Source organism: Syngnathus typhle, linkage group LG7, assembly GCF_033458585.1.
Source record: "Syngnathus typhle isolate RoL2023-S1 ecotype Sweden linkage group LG7, RoL_Styp_1.0, whole genome shotgun sequence".
Classification (NCBI taxonomy): domain Eukaryota; kingdom Metazoa; phylum Chordata; class Actinopteri; order Syngnathiformes; family Syngnathidae; genus Syngnathus; species Syngnathus typhle.
Window position 1 is genome coordinate 5,922,112 of NC_083744.1, and position 18,824 is coordinate 5,940,935.

The 18,824-nt window shown below is 41.4% G+C and overlaps 1 protein-coding gene and 1 long non-coding RNA gene across 4 annotated transcripts; one reads left to right on the forward strand and one right to left on the reverse strand.

Moving 5' to 3' along the window:
• Positions 1-201: 201 nt before the first annotated feature.
• Positions 202-11,404, forward strand: LOC133157293 (zinc finger protein AEBP2-like). 2 transcript variants are annotated; one of them, XM_061283706.1, is made up of 9 exons: positions 203-809; positions 1,374-1,584; positions 1,786-1,893; positions 1,978-2,161; positions 2,323-2,447; positions 6,143-6,210; positions 8,745-8,858; positions 9,662-9,691; positions 10,427-11,404. In XM_061283706.1, exons 1-9 carry the CDS (start codon positions 280-282, stop codon positions 10,437-10,439), a joined length of 1,383 nt encoding a protein of 460 aa, XP_061139690.1. In that variant the 5' UTR covers positions 203-279; the 3' UTR covers positions 10,440-11,404. The 2 variants fall into 2 exon arrangements, with proteins under 2 accessions (XP_061139691.1, XP_061139690.1); XM_061283707.1 differs by lacking the exons at positions 9,662-9,691; positions 10,427-11,404 and adding an exon at positions 9,142-9,605 and having other exon boundaries at positions 202-809.
• Positions 11,405-11,600: 196 nt separating this feature from the next.
• LOC133157294 (uncharacterized) lies at positions 11,601-18,824 on the reverse strand. 2 transcript variants are annotated; one of them, XR_009714985.1, is made up of 3 exons: positions 18,592-18,824; positions 18,291-18,463; positions 11,601-14,748 (listed from the first exon to the last, which is right to left on the reverse strand). It is a non-coding gene; the product is annotated as an uncharacterized LOC133157294 (long non-coding RNA). The 2 variants fall into 2 exon arrangements; XR_009714986.1 differs by having other exon boundaries at positions 11,601-15,019.

An 18,824-nucleotide genomic window follows, 5' to 3' on the forward strand; every position in this document is an offset into this window, starting at 1 on the left:
GTGTTAAAAAATCCAACGATCTCATACACTAGTGGAGGCAGTGTCGTCAAGACAAATGTAACAATTTAAATGATAAATGTAGGTCAGTGCTTGTTGACAACTCCAGAGGAATTAAATCACAAAAACAGGAACACATGGTGCGTTTAAATACCAAAAGACTTTAAAAAGCATGTGGCCGCACTGTCCAATCACAAAGCAGCTTGCGCAACGTCCCGCCCACCTCCACCGACGGTCCAATTTTGACACGGAGAGTGCTTCGCGTGTTGAGCTGCCGCGGAAATGGCGGCTTCTGCCTCCGAGGTAACTCCTGCAGCGATTGCCGACATTTGCGCTCTCGGCGAGAATGAAACTCAACCCGATGAGGACGGCAAAACCGAAGCAAAATCAGTGCAACCAGCCAGCTGCAGGGAGACGAAAATGGAGGAGCTGAAGGCGGAGGCCGGCGAGGTAGCAGAGCAGGCCGCTAGCGAGACGCCGCTGATTGACGATCCAGAAGCGGTCAACCAGGAGACCACACCCGCTCTTAGAAATACGGAGCTTCCATCCGATGAGATGCCATCAGAGCCGCCCCAGGACTTTGCGGTTGACAATGGCGATCGCGTCGGATGTGTCACGGAGAAAGATGCTAAAGGGGAGTCCGGGGAAGAGAGCCGGTGTTCCGGCATAGAGGAGGGTGATAAGAAACCGACTTGCGAGGAAGGCGATAAACTGAGCGGCGGAGACGCGGCGCTGGGTGACAAGAGGCGGCCGAGCGTGGAGATGTCCTCCTCTGACGGTGAACCGCTGAGCCGCATGGACTCCGAAGACAGGTAAGAAAGTTTGGGTTGCGCTGTCACTTGTCCCCGGGGACGCAACAGGGCGAATAAAAATGAACAAACAAAAGTGGAACCTCGCATTCTCGCGTTGTGCACCGGCGCATTCACCTATTGGCACTCCCACTAGTTTTTTTTTTTAAACAATATATTGGTGCATAAAAAGAAGTCATTGCACATATTTTCCAGACTCCAAATGGGTTGTATGGCAGAAGATGCCACCAAAGGGGGGGCCAAAGCTCTGTTTGTTCAAGTGATGATTTCAATTCACTTTAAATTATTTCAATGGCAGCAAGATGGTACCAAGGCAGTACTGTTGTTGCTACTGTAACCGATGAAGTCCATCATTTAAAAAAAAACCAATAAAACTACATTTTAAATCCATATTGTACAGAACAAATTATTCTTAAATTAACACAATTGTCACTAGAAGTAGACGCACAGGTTAATTGTGTAGGTTCTGCTCTCTCGCAATCGAGCATTTAATTGTTCTTATCAGTATGTCACTGATGGTCAAAATCAAGATACATAATTACTTTTCACTCCTGCTCTCTCCTTCAGCATTAGCAGCACACTGATGGAGATGGAGAGCACAGTGTCAAGTGGGCGCTCCACTCCGGCTATGATGAACGGACAGAGCAGTGCCAGCTCCTCTACTGTTAAGACCGTGGCCTACTCCTGTTGCTGGGACCTTTGCCTTCAGTACTTCAACTCCAGCCCTGATCTCGCCGAACATATTAGGGGTGTCCATGTGGACGGACAACGAGGAGGGGTCAGTATATTCGAACGAAACCATCTTGCTTATTGGGCTTGTTGTTTTACGGATTTCAACTGCTCAACCTCCAAATGGTGTATATTTCTGAAAAGAATCATTGTCGTTCATTCGTGCTCTCCTACAAAGCTGTTTTGAAGTCTTTCATCCACGATGACATACTTTTTAAAACGTTTCTCTTTTGTTCACCTTGCTCTTTAGGTGTTTGTGTGTCTATGGAAAGGTTGCAAGGTGTACAACACTCCTTCCACTAGTCAGAGTTGGCTCCAGAGACACATGCTGACCCACAGCGGTGATAAGCCCTTCAAGGTAAAACCTGTCAGCGTCATCCTTCAAGTAGAATGATTCAACACGTACAATATTGTCACCATAGAAGTGTTTAATTTCTCTCAGTGCGTCGTTGGTGGCTGCACCGCAAGTTTCGCCTCTCAGGGGGGGCTGGCTCGCCACGTCCCCAGCCACTTCAGCCAGCAAAGCTCTTCCAAAATGTCTAGCCAGGCAAAACTCAAGGAGGAGTCTCCGTCCAAGGCTGGCCTCAAGAGGAAGAAGCTCAAGAATAAACGCAGGTGCTCCCTACGTACGTAAACTAAGAGGCACGCTGACGCTACCCAATAGACACATGCACAGAAGCAACTCATTGAGGTTCTTATTTAACCTAAAAAAAAAACAACCCACGTCTGACTTTGAATGATAATCAGATGTTTTTTGTCTGCCTCCACTGTCCCGCTACCGTACCAGCGAGGCCCCATGATTTCTTTGACGCTCAAACCATGGACGCCATCCGCCACCGAGCAGTCTGTTTCAACCTCTCAACTCATATTGAAAGTGTGGGCAACGGCCACAGTGTGGTCTTTAGCAGCTCGGTGAGTCTCTCTGCTTTCCCGTTATTGTTTCGACAACCTTGTGTATCTATTTAAAAAAAGAATTAAAACGTGTTTGAATATATTCCTTCCCCCATGTTTACAAGCGACTGTATGTATTCAAACAAGTTCATTGCGAGCTGTTTCGAAACTGTCATCATAAACTGAGAACTTCCTGTACGTACAGGATTTGGGCAAACCAGTCCCGGTGTAATTGGTTAAACTCATCAAGTGAACTACTTACATTTAGAATACTGTATGTTTAGTGACTAAAAATTTTAACATGACTGCCATTGGTGAAGTAACAAATCCTGCCTCATATGAACAATTAATTATACAGTAAATATTTTCTAAAAAGAAAAACAAACTATTTAACCAGTTATTCAGCTTACTTATAATTTGTAGCAATTTATTCTTCGTTCAAGAATTCACATCAGTCTGTCCAATGAGTTTTTATGTTGCGAATCTTTCTATACTCGAATCTTGTATTTTACTTTTGGTCACCAGGGGGCGTAGTAATTTCATTTTTGGAGAAGCCACCACTGCATTGTGCTCTTTTTTTTTTTTTTTTGTCTGTGCACTTTAAGTGAACCTCCTTTTTGCCTCAAGGCTTGGGGTGTTTTTTCTTTGAATCCGACTTCACAGCAAAGACAATTGAATCATCCTTGTGTGTAGGGTGCCTGTGTCATTCTAAACAGGAGTGATATATAATATTAATCAGCCGTTCGAAGGCTCACCAAGAAAGCATATTTTCAAGTACCAGTTCATTCAAAAAGCTTTTACAAAAAGGCAATGTTTCTTCCGATGTAACTGCTTGATAATGAGTTTTGACTCCAATAGTGCATTTTGATTGTGCTGCGCCAATATAGCTCGCTACGAGTAGCTAACCTTGCAGAAAAAAATAGTGTGTGTTCCTTAGATGTAAAAAGCACGTTTATCCTCCAAGGGAAAAAATGGCGACAATTGTCTGAGGTCTTTTTGATCTCAAACTCCACTAATGCATTTTATGGAGCTTGAGAGATGACGTAGAAAATAAGAAAAGATTAGGTTTCTTTTCTCCTTTCGTTTGTTGGTCCCGTGTGGCAAATGCACCAATTCCCATGCATGAAGCAACTGTTTTTACTGCAATATGCATGCGTGTCATTATTAGGGAGAACCCGATGGGGAGGATCATTATGATGAGCGCTAATTGAGCTTTTCAATTGTCGCCTCTCATAGATCAGATATGCATAAAGCACACGTGTGTCCACCACAAGCATTTAAATAGATCAGTTTTCAGGCCATATCGAGAGACATGAAAAGACTTACTGGGAAATGGAAAAGCCGAAGCTTGGGAAGAGCTGAAGAGAAATCCGAGCGATTTTGGTTACAAGGTTGGAAGGAGGACACTTGTGTTGTGGGAGACTAAAGGGGATGAGGTGAACGTCCGGGTCAGGGAATCGGAAGGAGAGCAAACCAGATGAATGCATGTTTTCCAGCCCTCCAGCCCTGGAGATTTGTGGGCAAGAAGGACTGCCCCAGCGGACTTCTCGAGGCCGGAGACTGTGGGGTGGGATTGGGGTTCTGTGGTGTTTGGCCAGAGAGCCTGCTGAGACGCTAGAGCAAGTCAGCCATGTTTATGATAGGATATTTTTGTTATTGCACCCATCTGCGTCATTCAGTGCTTGACCCGCTGTCAGGAGGCAGGCACCCTATTAGAACCGGGCTTAACACTCCCCCCCGCCCCCTCCACCCGCTGCCTTTGGTTTTCCATTTTTACTGCCTGCTTACTTCTCACTGCTCATCCTCCCCTTTTCTTTACCTCCTCCCTTCCTGCTTCGTTTGACTGATGCAACTTCGTTAAAGCTGGCACTTCACAAATCACTTCATACAGCGCCAACACGGGCCAACGCATTTATCTTCCGCATTTACATACCATTGTGTTAAGTCTGTGGTCGGTGATCACGGACTAACTTCTGGTTTTTGTAAATTAAAGCAGTCGTCAATTTAACAAGTCCTTCCTTTGACCTCCAGAAGTCTCTCATCCGTTGTTAGGATTTAGTTTTTCTGGATATATATGTATATTTATTTATCAATTCAAAATACCGTGCGACCACTACAATCTGTTGCCGAACACTGCCCGTCTTTTATTATGTTTGGATTAAAATATTTGTGCCATTATCACCAAACGTTCAGTGTACAGACAGTCAAATATTTCCAAAGTACAGGATACTCATTCTTTCATTCTTTTTCACCGTGCCACCTTGTTCCAGAAACCTGAAATAAATTCCTACTTGGGTGTCAGTTTTGCCCAGCTAAATATTTTTGCGTAATGTACACCTCAACACCGCGACTGTATGTATGAAAAGTATCCTGTCAAAAAAACTAAATACGTTCTGGAGCGAAAACTACCAAGTTAGGAGATACTTTTCTTGTCTAGAAAGTCTTGGTCTGACTTCTTTTTTTTTTTTTTTTTTTTAGGTGGTGCAGTGTCCTCCATCTTCCCCCTCAAACTAGTTTCCATCCCTCCTATAGTCAGTCTCAGGGGTAACTAAAATAATTTCAGATATTCATGTGCGTAAGAGAACTTTTTCTCTGTGAGCTCATTCACCATCCTAAAAATAGACATTCCTAACTTAAAAGAGCCAATTGACGTAAGAGTTCTATCGGTGGCTATTTTTGAGGCTGCTGGTTATTTTTCCAGTTCTCTCGCTTCCTATCAACAATATTTTTGTGAATTCCAGGTCAGTTTTACTGTAAACTGACACAGCATGATAGGCGGAATGTTATGCAGTAAGTAACGGCCATTGAGCCTGACAAACACTTTTTTTTTTTGGGTCACAAGTTTTCTATTTTTACACGTGGAAGGTTGAGAATTACGGGCAGTCATGGTGCGATTGGTTTGTGGGCAGAGTTAAAGCAGGTAAATCGTGCTTGACTCGGCGTCTTCCTGTCTGAACAAAAGTCAACCAAAATATTAAGCCATAAATGTGGCACGTGTCTTAATTGCAGACAAAGAGTCGGCTAATTGAATTTTGTGACATTTTTATTGCTGTAGAGATGATGTCTACAAATACAAAAATGAAAAAAATAGAAATACGATGAGTTTGGTTCCAGAAGATAATAAGCTTTTCCTGCTCTTGAAGAAAATGTCTTTGTTGTAATCAAGGCATGTCCTGTTTGGTTGCAATGTGGAACTGACATAAAAATATTACAATAATTCAAAAATCAATAATTCCGTGTTCAAATTTTTATTTATTTCTATCAGGGGAATGTTTTCTCACCTGTTCCTTGTCTGCTGAACGGTAACAGAGGACAGTTTTCGTTGAAAATAGTAATCCAACTTCACTTGGGCATGCATTATTAAGCGGTCTTACGTTGCTGCTCGTGGTTAATGATCAAGCTTCTGTATCAGTGGGCGAGATGTTTGAATTATGAAGGCTCATTATTCCTGGGAGGGGAACATTTCTTTGAAGCCGTTTCTCGACGCACAAGAGAGAATGATTCCATCGTGCTTGTTGGATCGCATCTTGCTTTGAATTTTTAGCATTATCTGTTGGTTCAACTGTTGGCTGCTGCTGGGGTTTTTTTCAGCATTTTTCATTAACGTTGCAGGTAATGATGATGACCTTGATTGTTTTGCAAATAGCTTTAACAAAACAATTAATTGTACAGGCAGTACCCTAATATTTTTTTTATGTCAATTTCTTGCTGTGTAGGTGCTAGCCAAAAGGAAGGAGGGGTCAGGAAAAGTCAAAGTTCTCTTACACTGGACACCCGAGGACATGTGAGTAAAACGTCTTCCATTGGCCGATAATTAGAAAATTGGAAAACTGGAAAACAAAATGCCGATTATCAGAATGCGTATCGTTGGGTGAAATTTGTATCCTTCCAAATTTCATCTCTTTCGCCCTTATCCCCAAAACATGGACATCAGGTTGCAGCTCAGCGTAGGGCAACCTTGGTGCTTGCTCATTAACCAAGTAAAGAAGGCCGAGGAAGGTTAGCGCCACGCTTATGAACGGTGCTCGTCTCATTCTTAGTGAGAATCCGGCCACGTCTATTTTTATTGTTGCTTGAGGGAAACGTCCAACACTGCACTCCCATTAAGCCTCTGAAGATGATCAGAGAGCAAAGAGATGTGAGCTGGAGGAAAAGTGTGGAATCAAGCAGCAAAGGGAGATGAGGAACAGAGAAAGGGAAAAGGGAGCGGGGTGAGTATTATGGGAACAAGGACAATAATGGCGGGGAGCCTCCGAGACTGGATGATGCATCATCAAGTCATTGAGAGCTTCTGCTTAATATTCTGCAGCCAAACTTCTAATTCTTCATCCAGCTATGCTCCTCCTTTAGCTACCTCCAAAATGTGGTAGATGGAAGTGAGAGCCATGTCACTGTTTCCTCAATTTTAGAAGGGAAAGTAAGATTCAATAGTTTCATAAGTTGAGTTGTACGAACTAGCAACCAAAGAAAAACTTCTTTTTTTTTTAATTAATTAATATATTAATTAATATATATATATATATATATATATATATATATAAATATAATTGTTTTAACAGCAATGCAACTTTTGGACAGGAAAAAAAAAACATTAGTCATACAGAATCAAATGTGATTCCAGTGAACATTCATTTTAAAAGTGTACTATGAGGTCAACCTCAGTGTGTTTCAGGGATTTTTTTTTTTTTTTTTTTTAATGAGGAGGTGATCTTTTTTACTTGGATGTGAAGTTCTACTATGTGCCTGACCTTGAGATGTTTTGCCAAGATTTTAGTGCACGCCACCGAAGAATATCAAGTTTCTTTGCATTCAGCAGCATATTGTTTGGTTTGGCCGCATGCATTGACTCTGGATAAGATTCTTCTATAGTACAAGCAACAGTTGCGCAGCAATTGCTTGACTGTAAGCAAATATTTTAGTTCAAGTCCTAAAAATGTGCCCTTTTTTTCGTTTATTTGTTTTTATTGATCAAACTTGTGGCACCATTTATGTTTTTTTTGTTATGTAAATCGTAAAACAGTCTGAAATAATAATTGCTGAAAATTCCTAAAATAGTTCCAAACATCTGATATTAGATATCAATATCAAGCAAAAATGACTGACAAATGATTATTTCATGTGAAATTACATTACTTTTATTTGGCTCCATCAAAATGTGCTCCCTCTATTGTGGCCTGCTATCCACCTCTATTTAAAATGACATCTGAATCTCGCAGTCATTTTGCTGAGTCCCATATAAAGCCTCTTAATATGCTAGCAATTGAATATACGCTGCTGCTTTGTGTTGAACTTATTGCTTCTGTCATCTCGCCGACCATCTCCATTTGGCAACAGCAATCAATCCGCATTTTAAGTATGGGCTTCTCCCGGGCTGGCATAACCAAGACAAATATCATTCTCCGGAAAAGAAAACACATCTATTTGATTTCACTTGCTATGCTTGACTGAATAATCGGAGTCTTTCAACGAGTTTGCGTGTGCATACTGTATGTGTGCAGCGGATTGGCTGACTGTTTGCTTCGGTCGTGCCACGGCACTGTCACTATGACATGTGACGCACGTGAGCGTTTTGTGAGTTAGAAGTTTGCTTTATACGTGGACACTAACTCAGGACCAAGCCAAACAACCTGGAGGAGGATGGCAAATCATTTGTGCAATACAGGAAATTATTTATCATTTATATTAAAGTCATTTTCCTGACCTTGCATATATCTATCTATTTTTTGCATTCTTCCTCCGCAGCCCAAATGCCCTTCATGTGAACTACCTTCACGCCATCTCACTAAACTGACTGCTTAAGCATGTGAATAAGCGATTTGGGCCGGCTGGCTCCCTGCTTTGCTTCGTCTGCGTGTCCGTTTGTCTGTCTCAGGGGGCTCCAGTGATGACGCACATAGTGACGAGGGGAATGCTGGGGGCGGAGACGGGGGAGAGCTAGGAGGGAGGGAGGGGGAGGCACAGCCGACTCGCTAAACTCTTTGTTTCCGTCTTGTGCAAGCTGACTTGCCACGCCAAAACTCGCACACTCCCTTCCTTTTAAGGGGAGCGTGCTGACGTGGGTACAGTAAGATGCGCATCATGTGCGTGAGATTGTCATCCTCTCCCACCAGATATGAACGAGTTTATTCTGCGCCTTATTCCTACTTTTGATTGTTTTGTGTTCAAAGTATTCCCATGCAGAGAAAGGTGATGGCGTCCTCCGGATTAAAAAGGCCGCTTTGTCCGTTTCACTCCATCCCAACTGCCCCTCTCCATCCCTTCTTTTGTTTACCTTCTTTTTGGCCTAACCATGTGTTCTGTGGATGTGTTCCCTAACAGCCTGCCTGACGTGTGGGTGAATGAAACGGAGCAATCTCACCTGAAGACCAAAGTGGTACACTTATCCCAGTTGCCGCAGGAAACCGCCATGCTGCTAGACCCAAACATATACAGGTGGGAATGTGCCACTTAGTGTCATGGTTGTACATGCTGATACCTGGAGACCAGCGCCATCCTTAGCCAACCAACAAACATGATTTCCTTGTAGTAACACGGCTTCATGACATGAGAAGGGTTTCCGTACATGTATTTTGGAGTTAATTATCCATTCAGAACCACTTGGGGGCACCAGTTCCTGTTATCAGCAACTGCTTTAGTTTCTCAACCACCGTCCGTAGCACAACTTTATGAACGCTGTAACTACCTATCCAATTATATATGATTGCTTTTTCTGCAGCGCTGCAAAACCCTCAACAAGGTGAGAAACGGGTTTTTAAAATAAAAAAAAAAGACAAAAAAAGCTTAAAGTGATTTCTCAAAGGGGAACAATCCACCTAAAATATTCATAATGACTAAAGGATGCATCGGAAGCAGTCACAAAGGGCTCGACCTGAATATGTAGCAGCTTCAGTCACTTCTGCTGGCTGGACTTTGATTTCACGGTTGTCACGCCTGAGTAAGATTATTTCAAGGTTGTTTAAGTGCATTGCATCCACAAACAAATTGGGTTGTTGATGTGTCTGAAATAAAACGTGTCGGTGAAGTAGAAGATGGTTTCCATTTTGTTTAATCCGTAAATGTATGCAGGGGTGCCATTAGAGGCCACATTTGATTTCTCACTATGGGAATGTTTAGTTATGAAGTAAACTAATAACCTAACAAAATGCAAACACAATACTGTATAAAGTGATTCTTATGCAATCCCATTCACCTTGTGTACTTTGTCTTTAAACACAATTCTTTCCATGTCTTTCCAGAGCACTTCCACAGAAGCGACTAAAGCAGTGGTAAGTTTTACCCACTTGTATAATACCTATCATCTAATCAGTCAGTCATCCTCATTGTTTGCTCATAAAATGTTTGACATATCGTATCACAATCATTTCAAAATGTATTTTAAAAACAGTTATTCAAAACAATGACCAAATCAACCTGACCCCGGATACTCACTCATGTTCCTAAATTCCCCCGCCCCTGTATATTTTGAAATATTTTTGTTTTTTTTTGTGTGTGAAGAATTTGGAGGGTTTCAAAATGCATTTAATGGTGACTAACCCACTTAAAATATTTCTTTTTTTTTTTAAAGACAATCAGACTCCTACATTGGAGCATGGATTTATATTAATATATTTATGTGTTTATATTAATATATTTACTTATTATTATTATTATTATTATTATTATTTATACCAATTTGTTGATTTGCCCCACATACTAATATTTAGTATTAGTGGTCATTCATGGACTTAATATGCCAAAAGATTCTTGTTAAAAAGTCTTTAGGAAAGCTAACCAACCTTAATAATACATTTTATATTGATTAGAAGTTCAGCACCGAATTCATTCACAAATTCATGTCAAAATTGTCAATACACTACATTGTGTATACTAAATCAAGGCATCTACCAAGGTAGCTCATGTTTTATGTCTCATATAATTGTAATCACTCATCCCTCACTAAAAAATCTCTCACAATTCACTTAGCCTGTAAGGAGTCATCACTTTTTATTTCTTGGTTTTAGCGGTGATTTCTAATTGGTATGGGACGCTCGTCATCGCCCTTCTCTGGAATGGGACGTGGAACAATACGAACAATTTGTCTTCATCAAGAACGCAGAAGGAAGTTTCTTCTTTTTTGCCCTCATAGCCTATGTTGTAACAACTGTTTAATGTTTTGTGTAAATTATGTATGCAAATTTGTAACTTATATTTTTATAACGTAAACAAAAGGATCATGGTTGTGAATTAGTGTGAGCGATGGCACCGTATTTACTGTGATAAGCTATTCTAAACGTCAGCACTAGGGACACTTGAAGTGTTTATATCGTCTTGAACAGTATTACCATTTAACTCCGTTTTTTTGTCCGACGATACTAACCAGGCGGAATGATACATACATATATACCTTTTGTAAGCAATAACTGGATGCCCAACATTATCAATAAGACTCTATAAGATCCGGCAAGCCAAATTGCACCTCACTTCTTTCACTTCCCCCTTTTGCAGTTTATACTGTATTGTATATATAAATATCTTACTTCTAACATATCACCTGTTTAAAAACTCAATTCCATTTGAACTGCTTGTTTTCTACTGTCTGTTGTCCTGTTTCGGTGGAGTATTGTGTTTTTAATAACACTAGAGCCATGACAAGAGTTGACAAATATGGCTTGTGTTTATCGATGAGGGTGTGGAAGTGCCAGGGAGGAGCAATGCTTCTGGTTTGCATTGTTTGTGAGTCAACTCGGTCAGCAGGCAGAACTTTGTCGGACTTGGGGGAAAACTGAGTTCAGGCGGAGGTCTGCTGCTCTTTACTAGCTTCTCGCATATGGACTTCATTTCACTTAAGCACTAATAAAGTTGATAATGACACATTCGAGTGTTTGGTTTAAGGTGGGTGGAGTGGAGCGCTTGCATGTAATTTTGTCTTTTTTTGTAAATGAACAGAATGTGTGCGTGCGCGTATTGATAATGTACAATAAAGTATAGAAAATCATAAATGGCTACAAATATTGTTTTCAATCTGTTGCAATTCTGTGAAACAATGATCAGTTGATATTTTACTATTTAAAACAAATATATATATATATATAAAAAAAAGTAAACACAAAAGGATATTTTCATTTTCACAAATTAAAAAAAAATGCTCCTGTCACTAATCTTAATCAAAAGCAACAATACAGCTTATTTGTGTGCATCTCTTTCAGAAGATTCCTTTTTTTTTTTTTTTTTTATATCTCATGACATTTTTAGATAATCTATAATTATCTACGTCACGTGTGCTACACGCAATTTACATTTGCAATCCATTTGCAGGTTTGTAAAGCTGTGAGTGGCACCATTCACAATTTCAACTAATTAATTACCATCTGTGTGACAAAGTACTATTCTGATTTGCATAAAGGTTTGTTACGCATTCTTGCTCGTGATCATGCATAATATTACTGGTAATAAATCTTCTAATGTAGTGCTCTATACCGACGTTGTGTGGGTGTGTCTTTATTTACTTATGTATTTATTTATTTACATTTTAAATCAGTGTACTATGTCTAGATGAAGAGAATAACTTTTTGCAAATGAAACAAAACCACATTGTTTCTGAAACTTTGCCATACTTGAACTGGAGTTACCAAAATTATATCGAGAAGGCTTTCAATTGTCATTCTGCTTCCAAATCCTGATCGCCATGATTGACGGGGTGCTCTCTTTTCTTCCAACGAGAAACACTTCCAACCTGATTAAGGAAGGATTTGACTGGTGGGCTCCCTGTTAAAGCCTAAACTCTCTGGAGGGTACATTGCACTACCACAAGATGAAAGGATGAGAGGGATTTGGGGAATGAGGGATCCATTGCTTCTCTTGTTCAACTATCAAAACTTGGAAAGCATCCACAGCTTGGCTCATCGTTCTTGTGCCTCACACATGCTGTGTCAGTTTTACTTTTGCAGTATACGGCTAAATGACGACATTCATTTTTAACATATTATAAAATAATTGTGGTCAGCTCGGTTATGTTGACCATGTACCATCGATGTATCTTACAAATCGAACCAATATGGCGGTTCCTCAGTACAATTTGATTGACATGGAATTATTCACATGGCGATTCTATAAATTGACATTAAGCAATGGGGCGACCTGTTTTAATGAGCTAATGTCCAGCTTTGCTATTGTGTTTGGCCCGAGACTCATTTCAGCGGGCAGATTCTGTGCATCTGTGTGCTGGATGGCCCCTTTGGCCATTTAGCCAGCATACTTTCCCTTTCGATGCTTTTCCATCAGCTGAACAATTGCGGTAGCTGTTATTTATAGACAATGCTTCATCATATTCACATTGTGTCATCAGCGTTGTACGGGCAAAAGAAAATGCAAGAGGAACACTAAATAAGCTCGTGATTTTGCTTTTCCCACTAACTCACAATTCTATTCAATGTTCAGAGATTATGCAAAAATATTTGTACTCTATTTCCATTCCTTGTTTATGAAACACTTAGTCCGTGCATTTTTTTTTTTTTTAAATTGTCTGGGTGTACGTTCCGAACTCATGCCCTCGGGAGCCCCAATTAGCAAAGGCATATTAGCATCAATGTTTCCACTAGCCGCTGTGAAAACAGCACAAACACGTACAGTAAGGCATGGGTGACATGACTGAAAGCAAATGTGGCAAAGCTGCACAATTGTTAATCGAACCACCAAAACATGGCACGATTGTCAAAGAAGAAGAAGCAGATGGCTAAATCCCGCAATGCAGGTCGAAAAAGACGCAACATCGACTTTTACAATTGTTCATTTGTAGGCCCGCATCACTGCGCGGTAGTGATTGGCATTTGTGGCCATCTCGTTGCTATCTGAAGTGAGCAACCCTTTCTCAGATGATTAAACACATTTGCCCTTGAAATATGATTGGCCTGGTGTACTTTGCTCATGCTCCCACCCCCTCCCATTTTTTTACACTTGAGCGGTTTCTAAGAATTGCTGCATGTTCTCTCTTCCCTGTGACGTCTTCTCCTCCCATTTCACTTATTGTCTTGGAATGTCATTTGGCGGAGACACGTTGATACACAATTGTTGTAATTGAGTCTTGCATAAGCTAATTAGCATCAATACAGGAGCTGAGGCTTTCCCCAAATAATCTTGCTGATTTTACAAAATTGCAGTAGCTCAAACTGGAACCATTAACAGATTGTTAAAATGGTATTGTACCACTGGAAATTATTTTTGTATACTGCATGTTTGTCCAGTTTCCTCTGCCTACAGGCCAGTGATGTCATGGTTTTGTCTCACTGCTGACTAAACTAATCCAAATGTCGAGTACTATACAGACATGAACTCATTGAAACCTAAATGAGATAAGCAAAGTACAAGAACTAATATTGTCAGGCTCCATGTTTGTGCGAATGAAGCTGTTAGCCTAAGCTTGATGGATCCGGCTGACTCAGCGGCTTTGTGTTTGGCTGCCTGCTCAGGTCAGATTACCTAAGGTTGTGTTTTTTGTCTGTCCAGCTCGCTCACGCACGGGCACACACACATGGACATGTCACGCTAACTCTGGCATGGATGCTTCCTCCTTCAGCCATGTCTTTGAATGGGCTCTCCCAAAGCCAGCTGCATTTCCAGATATGGAAAAGACTTGTGGTCCGGATCAGTCATGAATGGATGCGCAGCAGCTGTGCTTGTCAGGATTAGCATCATAATGTATCATCATGTAATAGTGCTTTCGCTTTGTCTTCATCATAAGCAGCAGTTGTACGCTGTCCTTCATTTAACTTCCACGTTCAATTCTCCTCGTGTTGTATTGTTAGCTACACGGGAATCACGTCGGTGAAGTGTTTCCGAAATAAGCAGCCAATAGGATTACATCTTCCTTTTACATAAAACATGGCGTGTTTTGAGTATGACCAAGCAGTCCACAGATGTACGCCGTTCCAAAACGGTGTCATTGCTGAGGTTATATAACCTTCAGCTCACCGTGAAATGTTCCGCACATATCTGCGTTGGCTAAAGGCAGGATGAGAAGCTGCCTCTTGATCTCTAAAGCAATACAGGAGAGCATTGATGATGAGGGCTGAGCGCGGAGTGCCGCGATGCGTGGCGAGGCAGGGGGGGGGGACGCGTGCGGAGGGCCCTTTTGTAGCCTCCTGCCTCTCAGGGCTCCTTTGGCCTGTGTATAATTGATGAGCAGAGTGAGTAAGAGACGCATTTATGACTGTCAGCCAGCCTGATGGGGACAGACACGACTCAAGTTTGACTTTCCTCATCTGGTTGATGATGACAACGATGAGGTCCGAGTTTCTTCCCGGTCCTCTCTGTCGTCATTTTGGCCATTGCTCTTTCGGTAAAGATGCTAAAGGAAGGAGAGTCTTGATGAGAGGCGGGGTCAGTGCTTAAGTTCAAGTACAAATACTTCAGCTGGGAATGACGTGGAAAAATTCTTTGCTGTGGTGGGAGGGGCACTTAATGATGTTCTGTTTTCGGTAATAGAAATACTCTATTGTGGTGTCAAACCGTTGCCAACATGGTGAAAAGAAAAAAGGTTTGTTGACGACGGTCGTGTAGGAAGCGACATTGCAGCTTGGTGATGATGATGTACAGAGAGGAGAGTGGTCTCCGTTGCACTGTGGAAAGAGCGAGAATGTAGGCCATATTTACATAATTTATGACGATGTGCAAAAAGTTGAAAATATGATGCATCTTTTATTTTGAAACGTTTGCAACACAGTTTTAGGAAATTTGTGTAAAATCGGTGCGTAAATGGCTCTTCACTGGTGAGGCTATATTTGTTCAGTTTTTAATAGAAATACACATGTGGTATTCACTGATCCGCCACAACGATCTGTTTACTGTCGTGTGTTGCAGTGTAAATGAAATGTTTATTCTTAAAAGACAGAATAAAACTTTGGAAAATTAATCTTATTGCCATTAAGTCATGTGTTACTCGAGAAATTTTAAGACCGTTTAGCTTTGTTTTTCCTTTTTAATAACCATTCTTCCATTGAGGGACACCAATTTGAATATCAATATGTTTCCTCTGAGATTGATTAGAAACAGAAATTGGAAAGTAACATTCTACAAATGAGCCATGAAGAAAAACTGGTTTCTGCCCCTGACATGATTACTGACGTCCAGTTGCTGATCATCTTTTGTAAACCTCACAAAAATGAATAACATGACTATTGATGATAATATTTGGGTGCTATCATTGACCACTGGTCCTTATAAGTCATTAATTCATTTTTATCTCCAAAAAAATGATTTTCTCACATCATATGTCTGTTATAACTCTATCTTCCTACTACCCTTGAACCCTCTGAACTGATTTTCCTCAGAAAGTAAACACCACAAATCTGTTTAAAATCAGACTTCAAAGATGTCTCTTTGAACTAAACACATAAAGTTCACCCACGCGTGTCCATCTGCCCGTTTTACAATGGAATGGAGAGCAGTTATGGGAACTCATGGGCTTTGGATAGCAGTTAGCGCTCCCATTGAGAAATAAACTCTGCCCTTTACACAACCACTGGGACCGAGTGACTGACATTTCCGCTAATGCCATCACATGAGCCGTGCCATTTTCGTGAAACCATGGACGACTGCCACCGTGTGCTCGCACCGCTGCGACCACACCGGAAACGCCACGTCTGTTTATGTTTTCCACTGAAAGAGGTAGAGGAGTCGTGCATGACCATCTATGGAGGTTCTCTGAAATTCTTCTCGCGTGCCCCCTCGTAGCTGGCGCTAATATATCAAGGCGTTATTGCTTTTGCAACACTTTTGCTACTGCTAATTTGAGCTAGCATTAACATTGTTCAACTAAAACCAAAAGGCAGCCAAGTGTTGAGTGCCACTGCTTCCATTATTCGTAAACGACACATTTTTAATCATCTCCCCTTCACCGATTCCCTTTTTGTCTTTGAGCCTTCTTATTGTTTCGTTGACAAAGGGAAGGACAGCTGGGTGGATTTTAAGTAGTGTTCTGTAAGTAGTGTGTGTAAAAGGAGCCGTCCGTCCTCCTCCTCCTCGTGTCTTTAGGGGAAAGGTGTGAGCTGGACATGCAGGAGAGCTTTCAGCTGAGTCCAGCGTTTTCCCTCCTGATGGCTCCCAGATGTTCTTAAAAGCAAACGGACACATTGGGCTCTTTTTTGTTTTCCCCCTTTTTCTGGCACTCCTCGCGTCCTTCCAATTTTCCCTCTCCCCATAATGTCCACTCCACCTTGTCCGCTCGTAATCACCCATCCTCTCATAAACAGCCATTTTTCACATATCCTCCTCCCTTCACGCCTCCTCCTTAGATGCCGTCTCAGCTCACTTTTTTCGCTCGTCATCCGATCATGATGATTCTTCAGCGGTGTTTGATCGTCCAGCCAAGTCTCGAGCAACTGCCTTCATGCTCCAATGCATCTTTGCTACACGGTATGCGCAAGAGCTAAAACACCATTTTCAGGTGTCAAAATAGCCACCGCGGTCCTCACGCATGAATTAATTTGTAAGAAAATGCAAAGAAAGCAATACGGATATGAATATTTCATTGAATAGGGACAATAACTCTTAAGTTCTCTGAATGAAAACAGCCTTAATGGAGTGTCGGGATTCATTCAACATGCACTGCTGTACAGCGTCTTAAAAGCATACCCCCCCTCCCTCTCTCACTCCCTATGACCCATTAAACAGTTTTCCATTCAGACGGGAAGGCTTTTTAATTTTGAAACCCACGAGTAATCTATATTTGTTAATCACTCGCATCCAATTTACCGGAGTTAATTGGCTTATTATATGACCCTTTTACTGCTCCTTTTTGTGTATTCAAATTTTTTTACATGTTCTTACATTTGCCGTACCTTCACTAAAATAGCACTCAGTAGTATCGTAACGCTAAAAGGTGGCCAGGCTCTAGCACATGCTAAAGAGTTAATGACGCATTCCTCACCTCACGATTACTGACATCTCAGAGGGGAATAACCGCCACTTGTTTAAATTGTTGATACATCACGCTCAACTTGTCTGATTACCGAGTGCCTGATTTGTTTACCAGAGCGTTCAGGGTCGTTTATTGATGTTGAAACATGTCAACACTTCCTTCTTATACATACGATTTTGATTTTCTGCTTGGTGACAGATGGTAACATAAGCTCATTAATTCAGTGTTGGTAAATTATAATTGATATTCTGTCGTGCTGCAGCAGCACATTTCGACTTCATATTTTAGCCATGCAGGTTTCACATGCGCCTGCCTATTCACTGACGCTCAAGTTGACTGTAAACACGCTGAGCTGTTGTGATGACGCACAGTCCCGTGCGAGTTCGCTGACTCAAAAAGGCAACAAATGGTGGCACTGTCCTCAGCCGTAAACCTGTTCCTCGGCCTTTGGTCTGAGAAACTAGATGAGGGTTTCCCAATTCCCTCCTGTTTGTCCTATGGCCTAAAAAATGTATGTTTCCATTCAGATCATTTCTTGTGTATTGATAAATGATTCAGGTCCTTCTTCCATTTAGCTTTCTTTTCAGTGTGCAACATTGATTCTTCTATCAAGTGTCGTCTTGCTTATAAGATTGCTGCTTCAACACTTAATGAGGATGACGGTGCTAGCTTGGCGGTTGACACTGAAGACTCCGCCCCCCCATTGATTTTGACTTGCCTAATTTAAAGAGGTTGAGCTTTTGCGGTTCACTCATCCACTAGCATCAGCAGTGCTCCTGCCATCTATCTGCATTATATTTCGCATAAGAGCATATTTTACTCTATCAAGCACATCCTCGTCTTCCCTTTTTTGGGTCAAGTTTGTGTAGTGGTTTCACCCTGCTCCCCGCTATGACATCACACATATTTGAGTTGCACAAACACTGAGATCTCTGCGGAAATGATATGTCACCGATATAAAGAGTAATTACCAGTTTTTCTTTCACAGGACTCCTATTTCACATATTTTCTTGTATTTTCCTTAGCCGCACTCTCACAGCCTGCTTTCCCCTCGGTAATGAGAAGCATGTTGTCTGCTGATTTGGAGCAACATCGAGGGGGAGAAGTCCTCTGGGATAAGATGTGTTCTTCAAAAGAGATGGGCCTGAATGTAATTATTACACAACAATGTCTATAATTAGCAGAGGTGCACTTGAGTATCTTGATGATCCTTGCTCCACATTCTTTGCATCACATTTTCTTGCATCATTATACAGTGAACTGTGAACTTACCTCTTCCTGCACTTGTCTGTGTTTTATTTTTCTTCTTCACATACATTTATATGCATCCTCATGGCCTTCATGTAATTCAGTTTTCCGTACTCGAGGGAAAAGTTCCCTTTTCATATTTAAAACTCCTCCCACTTTTGAGTCACCCTAGCACACCCGCCTCCACTAAATAATCCGTGGCATCCTGCAGGAGACTCAACTCTCGTCCTGTCCGGCTTCCCTCTCTGAGCACCTTC